We start from the raw sequence: 20,145 nt of genomic DNA, 5'->3' as shown, positions 1-20,145 counted from the left end.
CCATTCAATATGTGGAAAATGAGTCACAAAGCAGATGTTAATGATTGGCAAAAAGGAGTGATTGCATTTGGGTGTGTCAAAGACCATAGTGTGAAGGAAGTAGCTGAACCTGCAGGTGTATCAAAGCATTTAAAATGAGAAAATTAGCTCCAGTGAAGGTAGAGGGGTAGCATTTAACCCACTGTTGTACTTCTCTTACCCCATGTGTAATGGAAATTTGCCCTGCTATTTACACATATTTTTGAAATATGTATCCAAAAATCTTTTTTATGTATGTTTACTCTATAAGTATTTTGATATATTCACACATATATGTGCTTAATTGTATGTATGTATGTATGTAAATACTTAAAAAAGACATTTAAGTATAATTAAATAAAAATTACATCACTTTTTTGATTTGAGAAAACATTTGCATACATTTTTCTTCTGTATTGGATTTTCCCGTATTTTCTTTGGATGATTGTGGAAGCTCCAGTGAAAGTGTGAGCGTGGAGTGAATCAGCTGATCCCTCTACCCTGAAGGCGAATCGTATCTCTCTCTCTCTCTCTCTCCCCCTCTCTCTCTCTCTCTCTCTCTCTACCTTTCTCTCCCTCCCTCCCTTCCCATTCTTAGCTGCGCGCAGATGAGCAGTTAGCTGGAGCAGCAGGCTGCTATATTGTCAGAGCCTGAAGCAGACACAGTCTATCTATTAGAGCACGCAGGAGGTGGAGGAGAATAAACATTCGGCTGCAGCGTTAGAATGCCAGCCCCATGCACCAGTCTGGCAGCGCAGCAGAGGGAGTGGAGGCAGGCTGGCAGGGCTGCAGCACTGGGGCTGTCCAACATAACAGAGGAGGGCAATGAGAAGATGGATGGCATGGCCAGGAAACAGAGAGGTGGGTGACCAGCTTGAGGTCTGACAATGCATAGACAAATTATAATCTTCCATTATGCCCTTTAAATGCTCATCTCTGTTTGTTTACAATGGACACAGGCTCTGGACATCATGGCTTGTCTTCATGGTTATCAGGTTGAACTATGTGTAAATGTATCATGATTAAAGTAGAAGAGTTGATAAAAGGTATGATTTAATAATCAATGCAATCCAGTATACAGTACACAGTGTATGTATCACAGAAGCCCAGCCCAGATGTAAATAGATGCACACAGCACACAGTTCTGTTTCTTTACATAACATCTGTTACCAGTGATGGTATTTTTACAGGCTTTTATGAAGCTACTCATTCCCTGTGGTGTTTTTATGTAATCAGATGGTAACCTGTTATGTAACACATGCACCAAAGAGAGGTGTGTTCCCAGAGTCTGACTCTGTGCAGTGATACATATTTTCTGTCATTTCTCTCATCCATCACCCTTGTTGTGGTGCTGACGGTGGAGAGGTCAGGTGCTGAATCTGCTGCTCATAACAGTCTCGGCAAAACAAATATAGTCTTTGTAGCTTTCAGCAGGCCTTGGGCTGTGTAAGTTCACAAGAAAAACTCAGAGGCAGCATGGGACAGGCCTTATGTTGGGCCACTGTTTTTGTTGTTGATGAGTGATAAGCTCTTTGTAGCTTCTGCCCAAACTATCCAAACTGTCTGATCAGTGGCCACCCTTTATTTGTTTTATTTCCAGTTGAAATGGCTATTAAGCTTAAGTTGTAGATTTTCTTGGTCAAGTCAAGTCAAGGTTTGTTAATGTAATGCTTTTTACAACAGGTTAAACAACAGGTTGTTAAAAAGCAGCTTTACAGAAAATCTGGGTCCAAGCCCCCATGAGCGTCACCAAAGGCAACAGTGGTGAGGAAAAACTCCCTAAGAGCAAGAGGAAGAAACCTTGAGAGGAACCAAGATTCAAAAGGGGGACCCAACCTCCTTTGGTCGACGCCGGATAGCAAACAATAACAGCAGAGAATAGGAGTTTTAATTTATGATAATCTGCATGCGTAAAAACAGGGAGCGTTGAAGGAATTGTTGAAAAAACTGGAATTCATTAAAGACCCAGAGAATATAAGACATAAGACTCCTAACAACTATGCAACACCAAAACTGTCCCCATCAGACAAACAGCACTTTAATCTTTGAGAGAGAAGAGAAAATCAAGCTGCTTCACATCTGAAAACATCCACAGGTGTTTCTGTCCAGCCCTCCACTGTGAGAAGATGGCTCAGTGCTATGAGTTTAAAAGGATGTGTAGCTCTAAAGAAGCCCTTACTCTAAAAAAGGAAGCTACTGATGTTCTCAGAACAACAGACTGACCACCCCAGGTCCCACAACTAAGCATCACTGAATATGTCTGAGATTACATGGATCAGAAGATCCAGAAAGAGTAACCAACTTCTAAGACTGAACTTAGTATAGAAACATATCCCTGCAGATTTCTTTGAAAAACTTAAAGCGAGTCTCCCAAAAAGGATGGACGCCTTAATAAAGGCAAAGGACGCATAAACTAAAACCAAAAAAAAAACATTATATTTAGTCGTTAAGGCTTCTGTGTCATTTTCTGTTAAATATGTTTTCTGCTATTCAGGGAATCAGCCCTGTGAACGGAAGGTCGCCGGTTCAATCCCCTGGGTTGACAGTCCATGACTGATGTGCCCTTGAGCAAAGCACCCAACCCCCAATTGTTCCCTGGGCGCCGTGGATAGGGCTGCCCACCGCTCAGGGGAAGTGTGCCCCCTAATGTTCATCTTCATTAGTGTGCATGTATGTGGGTGTTTCGCTGCACGAATGGGTTAAATGCGGAGGTCTAATTTCACAATGTTCAAACACAGTTGGCTGATGGTTCTGAATTCTATAAAAGAAGGGTGAGGATCTTTTGTCAGGATCTCATGATACTGTCTTCTCAATTCTTTTCTAAACACAACTCAGGTGGCTCCTCATGAAGGTGCTTGAGAGAATGTCAAGAGTTGGGTCATTTTGAGTGGAAATTTAATAAGCAAAGGGTGGTCTCTGACATTTGCAAAGTCCTGCATGAAGAAGTGAAATGTAGATGTACAATGCAAATGTAGATGTGACATGTAGGGTCAAATCTTTAATTCGTTTATTAGGTTATTTATCATTTCCTTAAGTTCAGATGAGCTGTTTGCAATCTGTTTGTGCAATCGTGAAAGTGTGTGTAATACCCAGCCTGGTAAAATACATGCTTGACATGAATAACAGTCACAATTGAGATAGAAATGCATCAGAAAAACACTTTCAGTCATCTTTTACAGTGACCAGTCACACATGAGACATAAGCTTCATGCTGGGATGAGAAATGCAAGCAGCATCCTGCTGTCTTTCTAATTGTAACACAAAGGTAAGCATCATAAAAGATGCCATAAACAACAATAACTTATTTGCCAAGGCTGTGAACGGCTCTAATAGCAGTCATAACCATATATGAAATGGATACAGGCTTGATATCGATGTGCTTTACAGATGCTCTAGTTCTGTCCACTGATATGTCACATGTTCATGCCTTTTTTTGTAACATACACAGATGGTTACAGTCACAGCAGCGAGTCTGAGCACTGAATTTGATCTAATGTTGTTTTCCAGGGGCCGTGTCCAATGTGATGTCCAAACCAGAGCACAAACGAACAGCCTGTGCCCCATCTGTGACCACATCAGCACAGATCAGTAACCACAGAAGACATGGAAACACCACAGGTCTGAGAACAGCTCTTTTTGTTTATTTTGAAGTGTGCAGGTTGAGCTTTTATGCTAATGTTGTATAAAAAAAATAAACCCCTTCCAATGTGATCAACTACTAGTGACAATAATTTTTTAAAATGTAGTAATAATAATAATAATAATAAACACCACGAAATGGCTTCTATAATAAGTGGGTTGGTTTTAGGTTGGGTTCCAGTAACACCTTAGTATAGAGATTATTCTTCTTATTCTTAGTGTAGATTATTATTCTCTTATTAAGCCTTAATGAGCCAATATCTGGTAACCAAATGGCTGTTCATTACTACTGCTTTAACTAAGCAATAACTAAGATGAGTTATACATCTTTCTTATTTGAATATGAAGCATCATAATCTTTTATATATTAGGTGTTCATTATTATACCATTTTTAGGCCTTTTCAAGCCAATAACTGGTATATAACATACAAAACCAATAACCGCTAAGTAACAGGCTGCCTGTTACTACTTTATAAAGCAGTAACTAATGTGAATTAAGTATTTTTCAGAGCACTTTCATTTATATTAATGTTATACTCTTTTGCATCATTTATTGGTATAAAAACATCTAACTAGTGCTTTATCTTTCTGATGAGATGCAGTCTGTCAAGGTATAACAAGATATAGCTGGAAGCTCTGTAACAAAGCACAGTTCATGCAGACCCCATCTTCAGACATGGCCTATACACCAGATTTTGATAACACTTTATCTGGATGGTCCACTGCAGATACTTTGTAAGTGCTCAGTATATCTTTAAGTAACATTCAACTAAATATCCATTAAATGCAATTGAACTTGAAGTTGAGTGTTAATTGGATGGTGCATTGTAGATGCTTTGTAAATGCTCAGTCTGTCTATAAGTAATATTAACCTAAATATGCATTAAATGCAAGTGAACTTCTTTAGGGTGAAAGTGTTTATTCAATATATCCTGAACACTAAACCTTAACATGAAGGAAATACCTACATCTACTCCTAACCTGAACCATAACCATGATGTTGTTGATAATCAACTGAACATGACCAGAAAGTTTGTTAATGATTTAAGCATCTGTAGAGCATCTATAGGGGACCATCCAACAGAGGTGGATGAAGTACACAAATCATGTACTTGAGTTAAAGTAGAGATACCCAAGGTAAAATATTACTCCAGTAAAAGTAGAAGTCCTTACTCTAGACCTCAGCTTGAGTAAAAGTACAAAAGTATTTGGCTTCAAATGTACTTAAGTATTGAAAGTAAAAGTAATAAAAGAGTAATTATGACTAATGTCCTGTTATCATTTTTATAACAAGACTCACTTCATGAACTCATGTCAGGTGAAAGTCCTCCAGCGTCTCTCTTGGTAAACCAGTCTTTTAATAGAATGTCATTAATTAGTGATGCTGATGTCTATTAAAATGATCATAAGCACAAAACACTGAAGGTAAACAGTTTCCATCAGGGAGAACCAAGTGGCTCTGAAATCACTTTTACACACAAGCAAAGTTTCAGTTTAAGATTACTTTATAAATTAGTTACAAGTTGAATAAAAACTGCCTTTAAACTCAGGATCACAAATAAGTTTTCCTTTACTATGTTGATCTGTAGGCCTCTGTTCATAAACATAAACTATCCCAAACTAATTTACTATAAAATGAAAGTGTTTGTATGAATTCAGAAAAAAAAGAAACACGTCAGTCACGACTGCATATGTGGACATATTTCTATATTGTGGTCTATTTACAGGTTAGGTTAGTACCATCATTGGTGTTCTTGCTTTGCGCTTCTTTTGTTTTGACATGTTACATTTTTATACACACAAAAACCAAAAGGAATGACAGATTTCTCAAAATATAGTGGAGTAAAAAGTGAGATATTTGACTTTGAAATGTAGTGGAGTGAAAGTAAAAAGTTGCCTGAAATGGAAATACTTAAGTAAAGTACAGATACAGAACAAAACTACTTAAGTACAGTAACGAATTACATTTACTTAGTTACTGTCCACCACTGCCATCCAAATAAAGTGTGACCCAGATTTTAACCCCTTCTGAGTACATCTAGCTAATTTTTAGGTTTAGTTGATCTTTATTTACAGCCGTCTTGGTGATTTAATATTCATGTTGATAAGAATCAAAAGAAAAGATCATCACAGCATTTTCCAATAAGAGGAAAATACTTTCACTTTGGTTACAGCTTAATGCTTGTAAAGCTTTAATAAGAGCTGTGTTACCAGGTTTTCTGGTCTTTTTCTAAACACAGAGAAACACATCTTTATTTTTTTTAATCGGTGGTAACTGATTGTGTGTGCCAGATGAAGAGATGTTGAAAAGTAGTAAAGAGCACTGCTTTAAGGTACAGAGCTGAGCCTTTCCTGTCAGCCCTGCTGGCCTCTTTTCCTCTCTCACTCTGTCCAGCTCCTGTTCCCCATGTGGCCACTGTAGTGCTGTGGTGCAGTGCCATTGCTCTCCTCAGTTTTTGGGGTGACCTAAAATAGCAGGAGTAATTGCAGGATGAAACTTACCCAACACAGTTTTGTTACTGAAGCACTCAGTACTCAAAACTGTTTTCCCTGAGCAAAATAGATAAGAGAGCATGTGATTGATTCAGCATCAGAGTTTGAACACGAGACCGAAATTACTTTCTTGTACATGGAGAGCATGCAAGCGTGGACTAAGCTCCCACTGTGACGTCCTTTAAACTGAAGTTTAACAGGCCAAGCAACAAACTGCTTTCTAACTCTCGTGTTAAATCTTGAAATCTGTGTAGGACTAATCAGGACCTAAGAACTCCCACTCAAAAACTCCATTTTTGTTCATTTTAATATTTACGCAATTAAAAAATGCCAGCTGCTGTTTACATTGTGTCAACGTTTCATGACAAATGCATTCATAGACATGGTCCAAACTGAATTGTTACATCAACTTACAGTTAAGAATTTTTTTTCCCTTCTCTTATAAAGTTGCTATTTGGAAGAGACAAGATTTTGTTATGAAAGCAACAATTTGTAGACCAAAGCTCACATGAATTTATATGACTAGATTAACATGAATGCTCTTCTATGAATTACTCCTTCCAACTGAAGCCCCATTACGGTGATGCTATGCTGTCAATATATGCCGTTACCTGTGCCTCCTTGTCATTATATACCCTTACCGTTACCTGTGCCTCCTTGTCATTATATACCCTTACCGTTACCTGTGCCTCCTTGTCATTATATACCCTTACCGTTACCTGTGCCTCCTTGTCATTATATACCTTTACCGTTACCTGTGCCTCCTTGTCATTATATACCCTTACCGTTACCTGTGCCTCCTTGTCATTATATACCTTTACCGTTACCTGCGCCTCCTTGTCATTATATACCCTTAGCATTACCTGTGCCTCCTTGTCATTATATGCCCTTACCGTTACATGTGCCTCCTTGTCATTATATACCCTTAGCATTACCTGTGCCTCCTTGTCATTATATACCCTTACAGTTACATGTGCCTCCTTGTCATTATATACCCTTACCGTTACCTGTGCCTCCTTGTCATTATATGCCCTTACTGTTACCTGTGCCTCCTTGTCATTATATATCCTTACCGTTGCATGTGCCTCCTTGTCATTATATACCCTTACCATTACCTGTGCCTCCTTGTCATTATATGCCCTTACCGTTACCTGTGCCTCCTTGTCATTATATATCCTTACCGTTACCTGTGCCTCCTTGTCATTATATACCCTTACCGTTACATGTGCCTCCTTGTCATTATATACCCTTACCATTACCTGTGCCTCCTTGTCATTATATGCCCTTACCATTACCTGTGCCTCCTTGTCATTATATATCCTTACCGTTACCTGTGCCTCCTTGTCATTATATGCCCTTACCATTACCTGTGCCTCCTTGTCATTATATGCCCTTACCGTTACCTGTGCCTCCTTGTCATTATATATCCTTACCGTTACCTGTGCCTCCTTGTCATTATATATCCTTACCGTTACCTGTGCCTCCTTGTCATTATATACCCTTACCGTTACATGTGCCTCCTTGTCATTATATACCCTTACCGTTACCTGTGCCTCCTTCTCATTATATACCCTTACCATTACCTGTGCCTCCTTGTCATTATATACCCTTACCGTTACCTGTGCCTCCTTGTCATTATATACCCTTACCGTTACATTTGCCTCCTTGTCATTATATACCCTTACCATTACCTGTGCCTCCTTGTCATTATATACCCTTACCATTACCTGTGCCTCCTTGTCATTATATACCCTTACCGTTACCTGTGCCTCCTTGTCATTATATACCCTTACCATTACCTGTGCCTCCTTGTCATTATATACCCTTACCATTACCTGTGCCTCCTTGTCATTATATACCCTTACCGTTACCTGTGCCTCCTTGTCATTATATACCCTTACCATTACCTGTGCCTCCTTGTCATTATATACCCTTACCGTTACATGTGCCTCCTTGTCATTATATACCCTTAGCATTACCTGTGCCTCCTTGTCATTATATACCCTTACCGTTACATGTGCCTCCTTGTCATTATATACCCTTACCGTTACCTGTGCCTCCTTGTCATTATATGCCCTTACCGTTACCTGTGCCTCCTTGTCATTATATATCCTTACCGTTGCATGTGCCTCCTTGTCATTATATACCCTTACCATTACCTGTGCCTCCTTGTCATTATATGCCCTTACCGTTACCTGTGCCTCCTTGTCATTATATATCCTTACCGTTACCTGTGCCTCCTTGTCATTATATACCCTTACCGTTACATGTGCCTCCTTGTCATTATATACCCTTACCATTACCTGTGCCTCCTTGTCATTATATGCCCTTACCGTTACCTGTGCCTCCTTGTCATTATATATCCTTACCGTTACCTGTGCCTCCTTGTCATTATATGCCCTTACCATTACCTGTGCCTCCTTGTCATTATATGCCCTTACCGTTACATGTGCCTCCTTGTCATTATATATCCTTACCGTTACCTGTGCCTCCTTGTCATTATATATCCTTACCGTTACCTGTGCCTCCTTGTCATTATATACCCTTACCGTTACCTGTGCCTCCTTGTCATTATATATCCTTACCGTTACCTGTGCCTCCTTGTCATTATATATCCTTACCGTTACCTGTGCCTCCTTGTCATTATATACCCTTACCGTTACCTGTGCCTCCTTGTCTTTATTTAGTGTGAAGGATAACAGTCACTATTGCACTGGCTCTTTCATCTCAGGTTATAGATTATAGATATTATATTATTCTAGATTGTTGTATTTTCTTATTTGTATTTGTATATTTGCTGCTAAATTTCCTTTAGGATCAATATAGATATCTATCTATCTATCTATCTATCGTGATGCTCTTTTGTTTCTCAGAGTCACAAGCAATAAAAGTGGACGAGAGACTGCGACTGGCCCGCGAGCGAAGAGAGGAGCATCTCAAACAGCTCGGTATTTACCTGTGAAAGCTCCATTAGAGGTCAATGGCTCAAGCCATTAGTACATAAAATTCCAGGCTTCTACTCCAGCTTTCACTTTCGCTATTAAACTCAATGTGAACCCACGCTTCAAACCCTCACTCTCAAAACTACATGGAACTAAAATACATTAGAGTACTGGTCAAAAGTTTAGAATCATTATTTTCAATCAAAAAAATCATCAATTTTCATTTTTATAGGAATATATACAATTATTCTAATATGTTAGTTCTGTAGAAAGTCACAAGTTTCGGATATTTAGCAGGACACCAGGAATCTGTAATGAAAGTGCAGAAATGGTTCTATATAAATGTGTTTAGAATGATTAACAGAGCTGAAGATTCTAAACTGTGTGAGAAAGACATTTAACATTGAGAAGGTATTATAACATTAATATGCAGAATTTATCATATTTCAAAAGTGGAAGTCAAGTCTCAAAGAAAATAACCTGACAAAAAAGGTTATTAACCATTTAATAACTTCTCTATTCACAGAATTCTTGAAATACTGAATAAAGCATGTAAAAACATGGAATGTTTTCATCCAGATCATAAGTTATTACAAGTTATTTTGAAATAACAAAAATTGTTAATGTGGCAAGTGATTCCAAACTTTTGGTTTGTAGTGTATAATTATGCATTAATTTTTAAACTTATGCTTATTACTCAGTTATTAATCTTTACTCATGAGCCCTATGCTTATTACTCAGTTATTACTGTTAAGTGTGCGAACCTTATGCTTATTACTCAGTTATTAATTTTCCCCTATGAGCCCTATGCTTATTACTCAGTTATTACTGTTAAGTGTGTGAACCTTATGCTTATTACTCAGTTATTAATCTTTAATTCTTGAACCCTATGCTTATTACTCAGTTATTTCTGTTAAGTGTGTGAACCTTATGCTTATTACTCAGTTATTAATCTTTAATTCTTGAACCCTATGCTTATTACTCAGTTATTAATCTTTACCCCTTGAACGCTATCCTTATGTCAATAGCATTAACATTAATAGCTGCATTATAAGCATATTACTTAAATGGTCAACATTAACATCTGAGTAATAATCAGTAAAGAACCATTTTGGTCATCAGGGAAATATGTGTCTTTAATCTGTCTATAGCGTCCCGGGAGCGAGGCTGGCTGGCCCGCGAGGAGAGGGCAAGGAGGTACTATGAGAAGCACCTCGAAGAGCGTCGGAGGAAGCTGGAGGAGCAGAGGCAGAAAGAGGAGAGGAGGAGGATGGCGGTGGAGGAGAAACGCAGGCAGAGGCTCAAAGAGGAGCGAGTGAGTCTGGCTGATGAGCACTCAGAGTTGCTGCAGTCCAGCTTTTTATTTTTAGACCTAATCGGTCATTTTGTGAAATGCCAGCGCATGAAGCATTTTGTTGCTGTTTGGCTCAGGAGCGGTATGAATCAGTGGTGCGAAGAACTATTGAGAAGAGTCAGAAAGCCAAACAGAGGGCAGGCCACTCTCAGAGAGGAGGGAGTAATGCCAGGAGCAGCACAAATGGTAAATATGTAATGCATATTTCAACACATCAAAGCTCTCTCCTGGGCTGCTTGTCCTCGTCCTAGTCTTCTGCCCTAACGCTGCACTCTCCTCTTTGCTATCAGTGTCTGTGCTTTGGTCCTCTCCAGCTAAACGCCGCTGTCTTAGTCAGTGGGAGATAGACCTGGTTAGCCGCCTTCAGACCCCCACAATCTCTTATCTAGCCAGAAGCAGGAGCACTGTATGTCTATCACGAGGAGAAGGTAAACACCCACAGCAAATATATATATATATATATATATATATATATATATATATATATATAGGGAAAATATTCTGATTTGCAATATATTCTCAATTAATAACATTGTTCTATAGGCTTTCAGAACAGATATGTGTGTATTTAAAGTATAACGGCCAAATGTGTTCTAATGGTGGTCTGCTTGCTTTTCTCTTGTGCTCTTTTTCTTTTCCTATGACTTGCATTTCTCATGCTTTCATCTGAATTCACTTCCATTTTTCACAATTGTTTAAAATCAAAATCCACACCCTCATTGCTCAGTTGTTCATGTTTGTCGACGTTCAGCCTCATGCCACTCTGTGAGCTCCAGCGGTCCACAGAAAGTGCAGCAGAGCTGTGGAACGGTGCCACAGAGGAGAGTCACCAGACCTGAAATGAAGAACAACATCCACAGAGCCTACAACAAGGAGCCGGTGAGCTTTCGGCCTTCTTATATTTTACTTCATTGTTCAAACTGCAGTGGTATTGCTAATATTACCTGTGCTGAAATGATTATATTGTAAACCGGGCATCAAACGTGGGCCGCAGCCTATCAGTGAGATCAACAATTAAATTCATAAAAGCCTGACCAGTTACAATGACAAAAGATGGTTCTTCAAGGGTTCTTTAGCAAAGAAAATGGTTCTCTACAGGACTGAGCACTCAAAGAACCTTTTGCAAGTTTACAGGGTTCTTTGCATCATGAGAGAATTCTGGAGCACGCACGCACACACACACACACACACACACACACACACACACACACACACACACACACACACAGATCCTCTAAGCCGCTTATCCTTCTGGGTCGAGGGGAGGAGCCGGAGCCTTATCCCAGCCATCATTAGGCGAAAGGCAGGATACACCCTGGACAGGTCACCAGTCCATCGCAGGGCAGAAAGACAGATATACACATTCACACACATCCAGGAGCAATTAGCCTGGCTGCATGTCTTTGGACTGTGGGAGGACACCAGGATACCTGGAGGAAACCCACACAGACACAGGGAGAACATGCAAACTCCACACAGAAAGGACCCTGGTTGCCCGGCCGGGGAATCGAATCCAGGCCCTTCTTGCTGTGAGGCAACAGTGCTGGTTCTGGAGCATAACTCTGATATTTTGCATCAACTACATTAAAGTTTTTGTTTGAATTTTTAAAGAAAGCCTATGATGTGGATGGACCCCAGATGACCTGGTGTGGAATGACTTGTATGTTAAATGCTGAGCTAGAGCTGGACATCTCTGTCTGACGTTGCTTTTTTGGTTCTGGAAGTGTCCTAATGGCCATTTTTGTCTCTTGTGGGTCTTAGAGGTCAGCTGGTGATCTGGAGAAAAGAGAACGGAAGAAGCCACAGTCTAACACATTAGCTGCTAGAGTGACGTTCACATTAAGCACAGGCTCGATCCTTCAGGACAAAACAAAATCCTCATCAGTAGGGTATGTAATGGATAAGCATATTGAGCATCACTCATCAACTGTTCTTAGATTCTGACATTCAACAATGTTTTCTTGTTTAGGATTTGTTCTTAGGTAAGACTAGCATCTGCAAACGCTCAAGAGCACAAACGTGTGAACGATTCTGGGGTTAAGAATATCAAAAAAATCTGACAAAGACTTTCCCTTAGGATGTTTGGTCAAGAACAAATAATAAAAAAAAGGCTTAAGAATATATTGGTGAATGAGGCCCAGTGTCACTGGCATCAAAACTTCATAACTTTATTTGATCTTTTATTACTGTTGTTATCTATTTCGATCAAAAAATGCTGTCCCATCTTTTCATGTCACTCCTGAAATACAAAGAGTTTTAATCCTTAGGAGGAGCTATATTTTAGACACTCCCCTGTATTTTAGGAGGTTAGACTCCATCCCTGTCTCTCATGGCCACATGGTGAGCAGTTAGACCCCATTGATTTGAAGTAAATGTGTCCAAAAGTCTGAACATCACTGTAGTACTTTAAGAATTGTCACTACCGAAACACATATTTTCTGCAGTTCAAATATCTTTGAGTTTTGACAAAAATACTATGATTTAATGTGTGTGCAACTGTTCAAAGCTGTGTTTGCTAGTCATGTACTGGCTAGCACTTCTGAGTTCTGCACAAAATGAACTAAAATTGTCATTCCTGAACAATCACTTCTGACACAACCGCTACTGAAACATTTGGTAAAGTTTCGGCAGCATCATGATTGTTTTAGAATGTCTAACATCTTGTCCGAAATGTGATTTCAACACTGATTTTGAACGAATTTAGCTGAATGATCCATTTATACATCATTAATTTAAGTGAACTGTCTGTATGTTGCCCCATCAAGGCCTTCAGTGAGACTTCCTCCGAGACAAGTGTCTCCCAGACAGGAGAGTTTGCCCCCCCTTGCTGAGGAGGATCCAGAGTCAGAGTATGTGCCGTCCTCCAATCAGCCTCAAGCTGACCAATTTTTGCCAGAAGACGCTGGCCAAAACAGTCCATTCCTGCCAAGCTCCGCCTCTCCACAGCCTCTGGGCCTTCCAGCCTGTCCTCAGACGTCCAGTGGTGAGGGGAAAATAGACCTTTCTATTTTTTTCTTCTTCTATTCTAGACCTTCTATTATTTTGAGTTATTTAGAGTTTTTCCACACATCAGCATAACAACACTGTGTTGATTCCGTGGCATCAGGACACAAGGATACAGGAATTAATGCAAGGCTGAAACTAAGCCCACAGTATTCCGATCTTGGGACAACTGTCTGCTCAAAGGGTTTGTAATTGTTGTTTTTGATCAAAATAAATCTCACTTATTAAAATTATTAAGTGCTGTCATTATTAAGTGCTGTCGATTGTGGCCCCTGACAACCGTACGAATAATATTTCTTCAGAATATCCAGTTCTCTGACTGAGTCTTTAGGCTTCTGAATGGCTGGTTTATGATTTCTATTATGGTATCCATCCAACCACTAACTGGTCATCTTCTTCCTCTTTAACCTTCAACTCTTCCAAGCAAAATTGCCTTTTCATCTCAGAATATGCCCAAGATTTGAACGCTTCAGTTTGGTTATCTGAGCTTTGAGTGAGGGGCGAGGCTTTGCTACATGTAGGAGAAAAAACTGAGAAGAATTATCACTTATCACTTACCTCAGATACCGCTTACCTTGTCCACCAACAAAGGATATTTGAAGTCTTCATTAGTTTTGTACTGAAGCTGCAAGGCTAATTTGCAATGAAGCTTATGCCTACTAACTAGCATTGTGTACACTACGAAAACTGGGAAAGCTCAGATCCAAAATGCTTGGCTCTGATATTCAAATATGATCGGGAAATATGACCGGATTGGGAACCCTTGGCCTAAAGCATCACACAGGAGTTGTTAAGCAATCTCAGATCGACTTGCTTATGTAGTTTGTGACACACAAGCAAGACACAGTTCACAAACATGTCATGCTGATATTGTGGAGTGTATTTGAGGAAAATTGTCTTACATTGGGCCTAAATATTGCATTACTGCAAATATTGCAATATTGCTACTTTACATTTCCAGTGCCAAGCCTGATCAGTGCTGGAGGCCAGGGCAGACCCTCAGCAGGAACCACAGACCCTGAAGAGGCATCACGCCTGCTGGCGGAGAAGAGGAGACAGGCCCGCCTGCAGAGGGAGAGAGAGGAAGAGCAACGCAAGCAGAGAGAGGAAACGGAGAGGTGAGGAGGAAAAGGAATTCAAAATACAGCATTCTCACAGCTGTCATGTGAGAGGTTCTCTGTACTTTTGCTTCAGTTATAAAGCGGGAGAGGGATAAAATGTGCTGTAATGTAATAAAAAAGTGAGACAATGTAAGCAGCACTTTATTTGTAGTGTGGGTTTAGTTTTTGACATATCTGAGTAAACTATACTGAGCCACAATACTGGCTATAAAAATGGGAAAATCTAAATTTCAGTTGAGATGCAAATGTACATGTGGCTTCAGGCGAGGGAGAGAAGAGCTGGCCCGTCGGAGAGCAGAGGAGCGAGACAGGCAGGAGGCTGAGGCCCAAAGACTTCAGGAGGAGAGGAAGCAGAGGGAGGAGGAAGAACAAAGGAAGGCAGAAGAGGAGAAAGCTCAAAGACAGATAGAAGAGGAACAAAGACTTCAGCAACAGGTGAGAGTGAATACAATATTTCCCAGGAGCCTTGCTCTCACGCCATTTCAAAAACATCTTATGTAATTTTTCAAGCATGGAGAGTTCTTTTTTGTATTTGTATTGATCTGACATTGTAAAGACCCTGTAAACAGTATTAAGCATGCATGTGAGGAAATGCATTCTGAGCCATCTTTGGCTGTCAGAGAGAAGAGGAGGAGGCTCGTCAGAGGCTCCTGGAAGAGCAGCAGAGGCTGGAGAGAGAGCAGCGATTCCAGAGAGAAGAGACTGAGCGGCAGGAGAGGAAGAAGGTATGATTACTATGAGCGAAGTACAGTGTGCTGAATGTAGGTCAGCCAGGAAAAAGGAAGGGGGGGGGGGGGTTAACTTCAGTGGTATCCCATCTATCACATAAAATATAACCCACTGTATAACACATTACATTCATCTCCACAGCGACTAGAAGAAATTATGAAAAGGACAAGGAAAACAGACGCTGCTGAGAAGGTAATCACAACAAAAAGATGCCTCATTGTAGTTTGGCAGTTTCTCAAGACAACTACTTTTCTGTAAACTTAGCAAATATTTAGTATATTTAGTTACCAGTTCGGTCACCAGTTAGTTGCTCAGTGATATATACTTATGTGAACATTTTCAAATAATAATGCTTTTCCTATACTTAGGTATATTTGTGAAGAATGAACCTTTTACCCAGTTAAAATGTATTTATTAACATTTAGCTATTGATTCCATCATTGGGTTTAATTTCATTCCATTCTGTTGGTTTAGCTCATCGACTACTTTGCTGTCACTCACACCTCAGACTTTGGAGCTTTGGCACTTAATTTTAAGCCAAAGGGATCCAAAGGGATCTATCCTATTATGATGCTGGAGGCACTAGACAGTCACTGCAGTTACTTACTAACCTACAACACTCTGTTTTAGAGAGAACTGGGTAAAATATTACTTCAGTAAGAGTGAAGGTATTCCAGCTATATTTCTACCTGGATAAAAGTACAAAAGGAAAGGTTCTGTCAGTTATTGTAGTTACAGTTGTTTGCAAAAGTCATATTTTCCGATTTTCTAAGTGAAGAGATGTCATTGTCCTTACAATCATATACAATAATCAAATGACATGTTTTACTGATTTTCTGCATGAAAATAGGTGAACACATCCTCTATGGAAAGCACACTGAAACATGGCTTTTTTTTCTTTTTTGGCAAATTTTAGTGCAGAATTTCTATTTGTTTGCTGAGTTTATTTATTATACTTCATTTTTGAAAAAAAAAAAAGAAACATCAAAACTAAAATATGTCGTAACTTTTTCCAGGCAACACTTTGTTTTGTATTGTTTTTTTCCACTGGCATGCAATGTCAGCAAATAAACATCAAAATGTGCAAAAGTGTGTTCTCTGTGGAAGAAGTGGCAACTTATTTTCACTTAGAAAACCCACCAAATATATAATTTCACCGGGGATGCACAAACTTTTGTGTACAGCCATATTATGTTTGATTATTTGATTTTTATTTTGCAGTTCTGTTTCGTGGATCTGTGTGGTTGCAGACCCTAACAAATAACTCACACAGATCTCCTTAATAGAACCTGTTCATCACAATATTTACTTTGATTTTCAAACTCAGTTTACTTTATTTTTATATTTACAATCAAGCGCGTCTGAACTTTAACTCAAGTACAAAAGAAGTAGAATACTTGTATTCAGGTAACATTTTATACACTGTACTTATACCTTTACTCAAGTAGTTCAGTTCACTTTGTCCAGCCCAGTTACTCTGATTATTTTGAAAGGTAATTTTATTTGGGTTTTCACAGAAGTAGCTGCACTTTTACTTGTACTTTTACTCTATGTAGTGTGGATTGAAGCTACTCTACTCTGTGGATTGACTGATTGATTGATTGATTGATTGATTGATTGATTGGTTGATTGATTGATTGGCTGATCGGTTGATTGGTTGATCTGTTCATCTGTTGATTTGTTGATTGGTTGATTGATTGATTGATTGATTGATTGATTGATTGATTGATTGATTGATTGATTGATTGATTGATTGATTGATTGATTGATTGAATGATTGATTGATTTACTGTGCTCTACAGAAACCAGCTTCACCCAGTATCATAATGAAAGACAGCCTGCCAAATGAGAACATGAAGCCCATTCACAGTCTGCCATTAGAAGAAGTTATCAAGCTGCCTGGTCCAGTGAAGGCCTCTAAGATGACTTTAGGCAATGAGGAGGACATCCTTCCTGCAGTGGCCTTCAAAGAGCGCAGGTCTCTCCGCACACTTACAGGCCTGGAAGAGATCCAAGCTCATCAGCGAGCAGGTCAGAGAACTCTACTTACAAGCTTGATCTAAAAATAATCTTCAATAATTTGCTTTCAGAGTCTTCTAACGTGAAACAGTGGGCTATTATGACTTCACTAATAAATTACTGAAAGCATCGCACACCAACAGCTTGAAGCTTTATGTTCAGGTTTAATTCGTGACACAGTAAAATTGAACTCCAGTCACAAAAGTTGTTTTTTATGTTTTTTTCTCTCGGTCTTCTCTTTCCTCAGAAGTCATCTAAAGATAAAGATAAAAGATCACAAGATCTGCAAGGAACCTGCAAGCCTGTACTTTCTTTATGGAAGAACACAGATGCAGAATAGCTTCACCTGCACTTTAAGGAATCCTCTACGACCCATTTCACACATATGAAGTAAGACAGAAGTGTCTGGCCCCCGAGGCTGTGCTGCCTCGGTATGTTTTGAGGCCGTGCCGCATGTTCAGTTCATGCTCTGTGGGAATGTGGTAAGGCACATTTCAAACTAATGGCTTCACAATGTTTTACAGTGCAATGACCTTCACCTAAAGCCTGAATATGCCATAGGTGTAGATTTACCATGTGATGTTTGAGGTGTCGTGTTCAGAAATGGTAACTGTTTTATTTATAATCAATATAGGACTTAATGAACAGACGTGTTACTCACAAAACAATCACGAGACATTTTTCCAATATCAGTATTAAAAGGGAATTTTATTGATTTTTCAAAAGTTCTACGTGATTTAGTGGTTGAGAGGTAAACAAAGTCATTCAGAGATGCTCGATGTGAAGTGGTTCACTGTAGAGAAACTAACCAACCAGGGGTCACAGTGTCTACAACACAAATATAGTCATTTTATTTGTTGTCCAAAAATGATCAGACGACTTACAAGTGTCCTCTGAGTTTTTGTATGTAAAAAATATGGTAAAATAGTGATGAATCTGAAAACATAAGGTTTCTTGGGAGACTGTTAAAAACCTTGTAAAAATCCCTGCATGTTCTCCTACACTCTGAATCTAATGCATTAAAAAGAATACATTTTGGGCCAAAACCTCAAGATCTCACAATTTTCATTATGCAATGTTTCAGGCTTCAGACCATGTATCTGTTGCCATTTAAGGTAACAACTGTCTATGAGGTTTGGCATTAAATGCTTTATATGTCTGGTTCCTATCACCACCACTGTAAACAATTCTGACTCAGTAAGTTTCTCTAGAATGGAACATTTCACCCCAAACCTTTCTGAATGATTTTGTTTAATGCAGACATTTTGAGAAACTGGTGGAATTCCCCTTTAATATATAGGGCTCTACTTTGCAACGCAGCTACTTTGTCTTGTATTGGTATGAAACTGAAGTACTATTGCATCAGTTGTTCTTGCTGAGCTGTGCTTCTAAAGCCTGCTGCTGGGTCAGACGATCCGAACTCAGCCACTTTCTCAGTTTCCTCCGACTTTCTTCAGTTTTGCATTGCTGCTATTTAGCTATTCCAAAATGAGACGTACTGTCCTGTTTTTTATTTACCAAACCTTAAGCATTTAGAAACTGTACTATCCACCCTTTTTCTGAGGGTACTAGTACAATCCTCAGCGAGTATGTGCAATTATCTAAACTTATGCATAAATAACACCAAGAATATGGAGTGTAGATGTACACAATCTAATTAAATATTTTATCGGTGTAAATAAACACGCTTTGAAAGCAAACTGTGAGTGTATTGGAAAATTTCTGCTTCTCTAACTGTAAGTTAGACTCATTTGACGTCTGTGGAGAACACTGTGAAAAATGATGTCTTTGCAAGTGAAAACTTAAATCTAAGATCATTTAACTCCTTTCTTGACATGTGCACTTGTTTTAAGTCATTTTATTCATTTTATTCAGTCATATTGTCTTAGTATTGGTAGATAGTTGACCTGGTTTGATGGACTGATGCTTGAAACATGCCAAATTATCTGCCAGTCATTTGAATAAACTGTTATGGAGCAGAGAGTTTCACTAAACAAAATCACAGAAACAAATAAAGACACATCTGTAAGATAAATGTTGCTACAAAATGCTTCGAAATGCATTTAAATCAAAAATTTGAAACAGAAAAAATCTCAGTTCTTCAGAAATCCCATCAAGTTTACTTGTTTCCAGTCCCCTAGTCAAATATCATGTTTTGTTGATTAAAGTGAAAAAATGTGAACACATCCTCTACAGAGAACACACTTCTGCATATTTTAATACACAATTACCATTTATTTGCTGAATTTGACATATTGGGAAATTAGATAGAATGTGGTCTGAGCCAAAATATTCAATGTTTGTTAAATTTATGTTAAACTCAGCAAATAAACATAATTGACACTATAATTAGCAGAGAAATGGCATTTTTAAGTGTGCTCTATGTAGAGGCTGTGTTCACTTATTTTCACAACGCCTGTAATGTGACTGGGTGTGTTCAAACTTTTGCGTGTGACTGTAAGCTGAAGCATCTCTGAAACACAGAGCGACTTCTGTCATGCCTGGGCTCTTACGAAAAGGGAAGTTGTGTACTTGTAGATGTATACTCTTGTGCCAGGTCAACTTCTGGTGGGTGATCATATGCATATTATTTATATATATATATATATATATATATATATATATATATATATATATATATATATATATATATATATATATATATATATATATATATATATATATATATATATATATACATATATATTAAAATTCCATTGTCCTAAACTCCATCATCCATTTGCTTTGAACTAACAGATCAACAAAAGCTTTAGTTTTTATTACATTGCAAGCTCTCAATTTCTTCACAGTAAAAAAAATTAAAAC

General features: G+C 38.8%; 1 protein-coding gene across 3 annotated transcripts; it reads left to right on the top strand.

Moving 5' to 3' along the window:
* The first annotated feature begins 594 nt into the window (after positions 1–594).
* Positions 595–19,019, top strand: map7a (microtubule-associated protein 7a). 3 transcript variants are annotated; one of them, XM_037541710.1, is made up of 15 exons: positions 595–879; positions 3,526–3,636; positions 9,025–9,099; positions 10,245–10,408; positions 10,525–10,633; positions 10,738–10,875; positions 11,175–11,326; positions 12,209–12,336; positions 13,213–13,430; positions 14,412–14,568; positions 14,835–15,006; positions 15,192–15,296; positions 15,442–15,492; positions 17,103–17,331; positions 17,567–19,019. In XM_037541710.1, the coding sequence occupies exons 1-15, from the start codon at positions 744–746 to the stop codon at positions 17,575–17,577; spliced, it is 1,956 nt and encodes a 651-aa protein (XP_037397607.1). In that variant the 5' UTR covers positions 595–743; the 3' UTR covers positions 17,578–19,019. The 3 variants fall into 3 exon arrangements, with proteins under 3 accessions (XP_037397607.1, XP_017570562.2, XP_017570561.2); XM_017715072.2 differs by having other exon boundaries at positions 596–879; positions 10,762–10,875; XM_017715073.2 differs by lacking the exon at positions 10,738–10,875 and having other exon boundaries at positions 11,199–11,326.
* The last annotated feature ends 1,126 nt before the right edge of the window (positions 19,020–20,145 follow it).

This window comes from Pygocentrus nattereri, chromosome 10 (genome assembly GCF_015220715.1).
Source record: "Pygocentrus nattereri isolate fPygNat1 chromosome 10, fPygNat1.pri, whole genome shotgun sequence".
In the NCBI taxonomy this organism is placed as follows: domain Eukaryota; kingdom Metazoa; phylum Chordata; class Actinopteri; order Characiformes; family Serrasalmidae; genus Pygocentrus; species Pygocentrus nattereri.
The sequence above is the reverse complement of the archived record's forward strand: the minus strand, read 5'-3'. Positions and strand labels throughout refer to the sequence as shown.

Coding starts and splice junctions, on each gene's coding strand:
- map7a (XM_037541710.1), top strand. CDS start 744: ATGCCAGCCCCATGCACCAGTCTGGCAGCGCAGCAGAGGGAGTGGAGG. Junction 10,409..10,524: donor AGAGGCTCAAAGAGGAGCGA/GTGAGTCTGGCT, acceptor TGTTTGGCTCAG/GAGCGGTATGAATCAGTGGT. Junction 10,876..11,174: donor ATGTCTATCACGAGGAGAAG/GTAAACACCCAC, acceptor CTCATTGCTCAG/TTGTTCATGTTTGTCGACGT.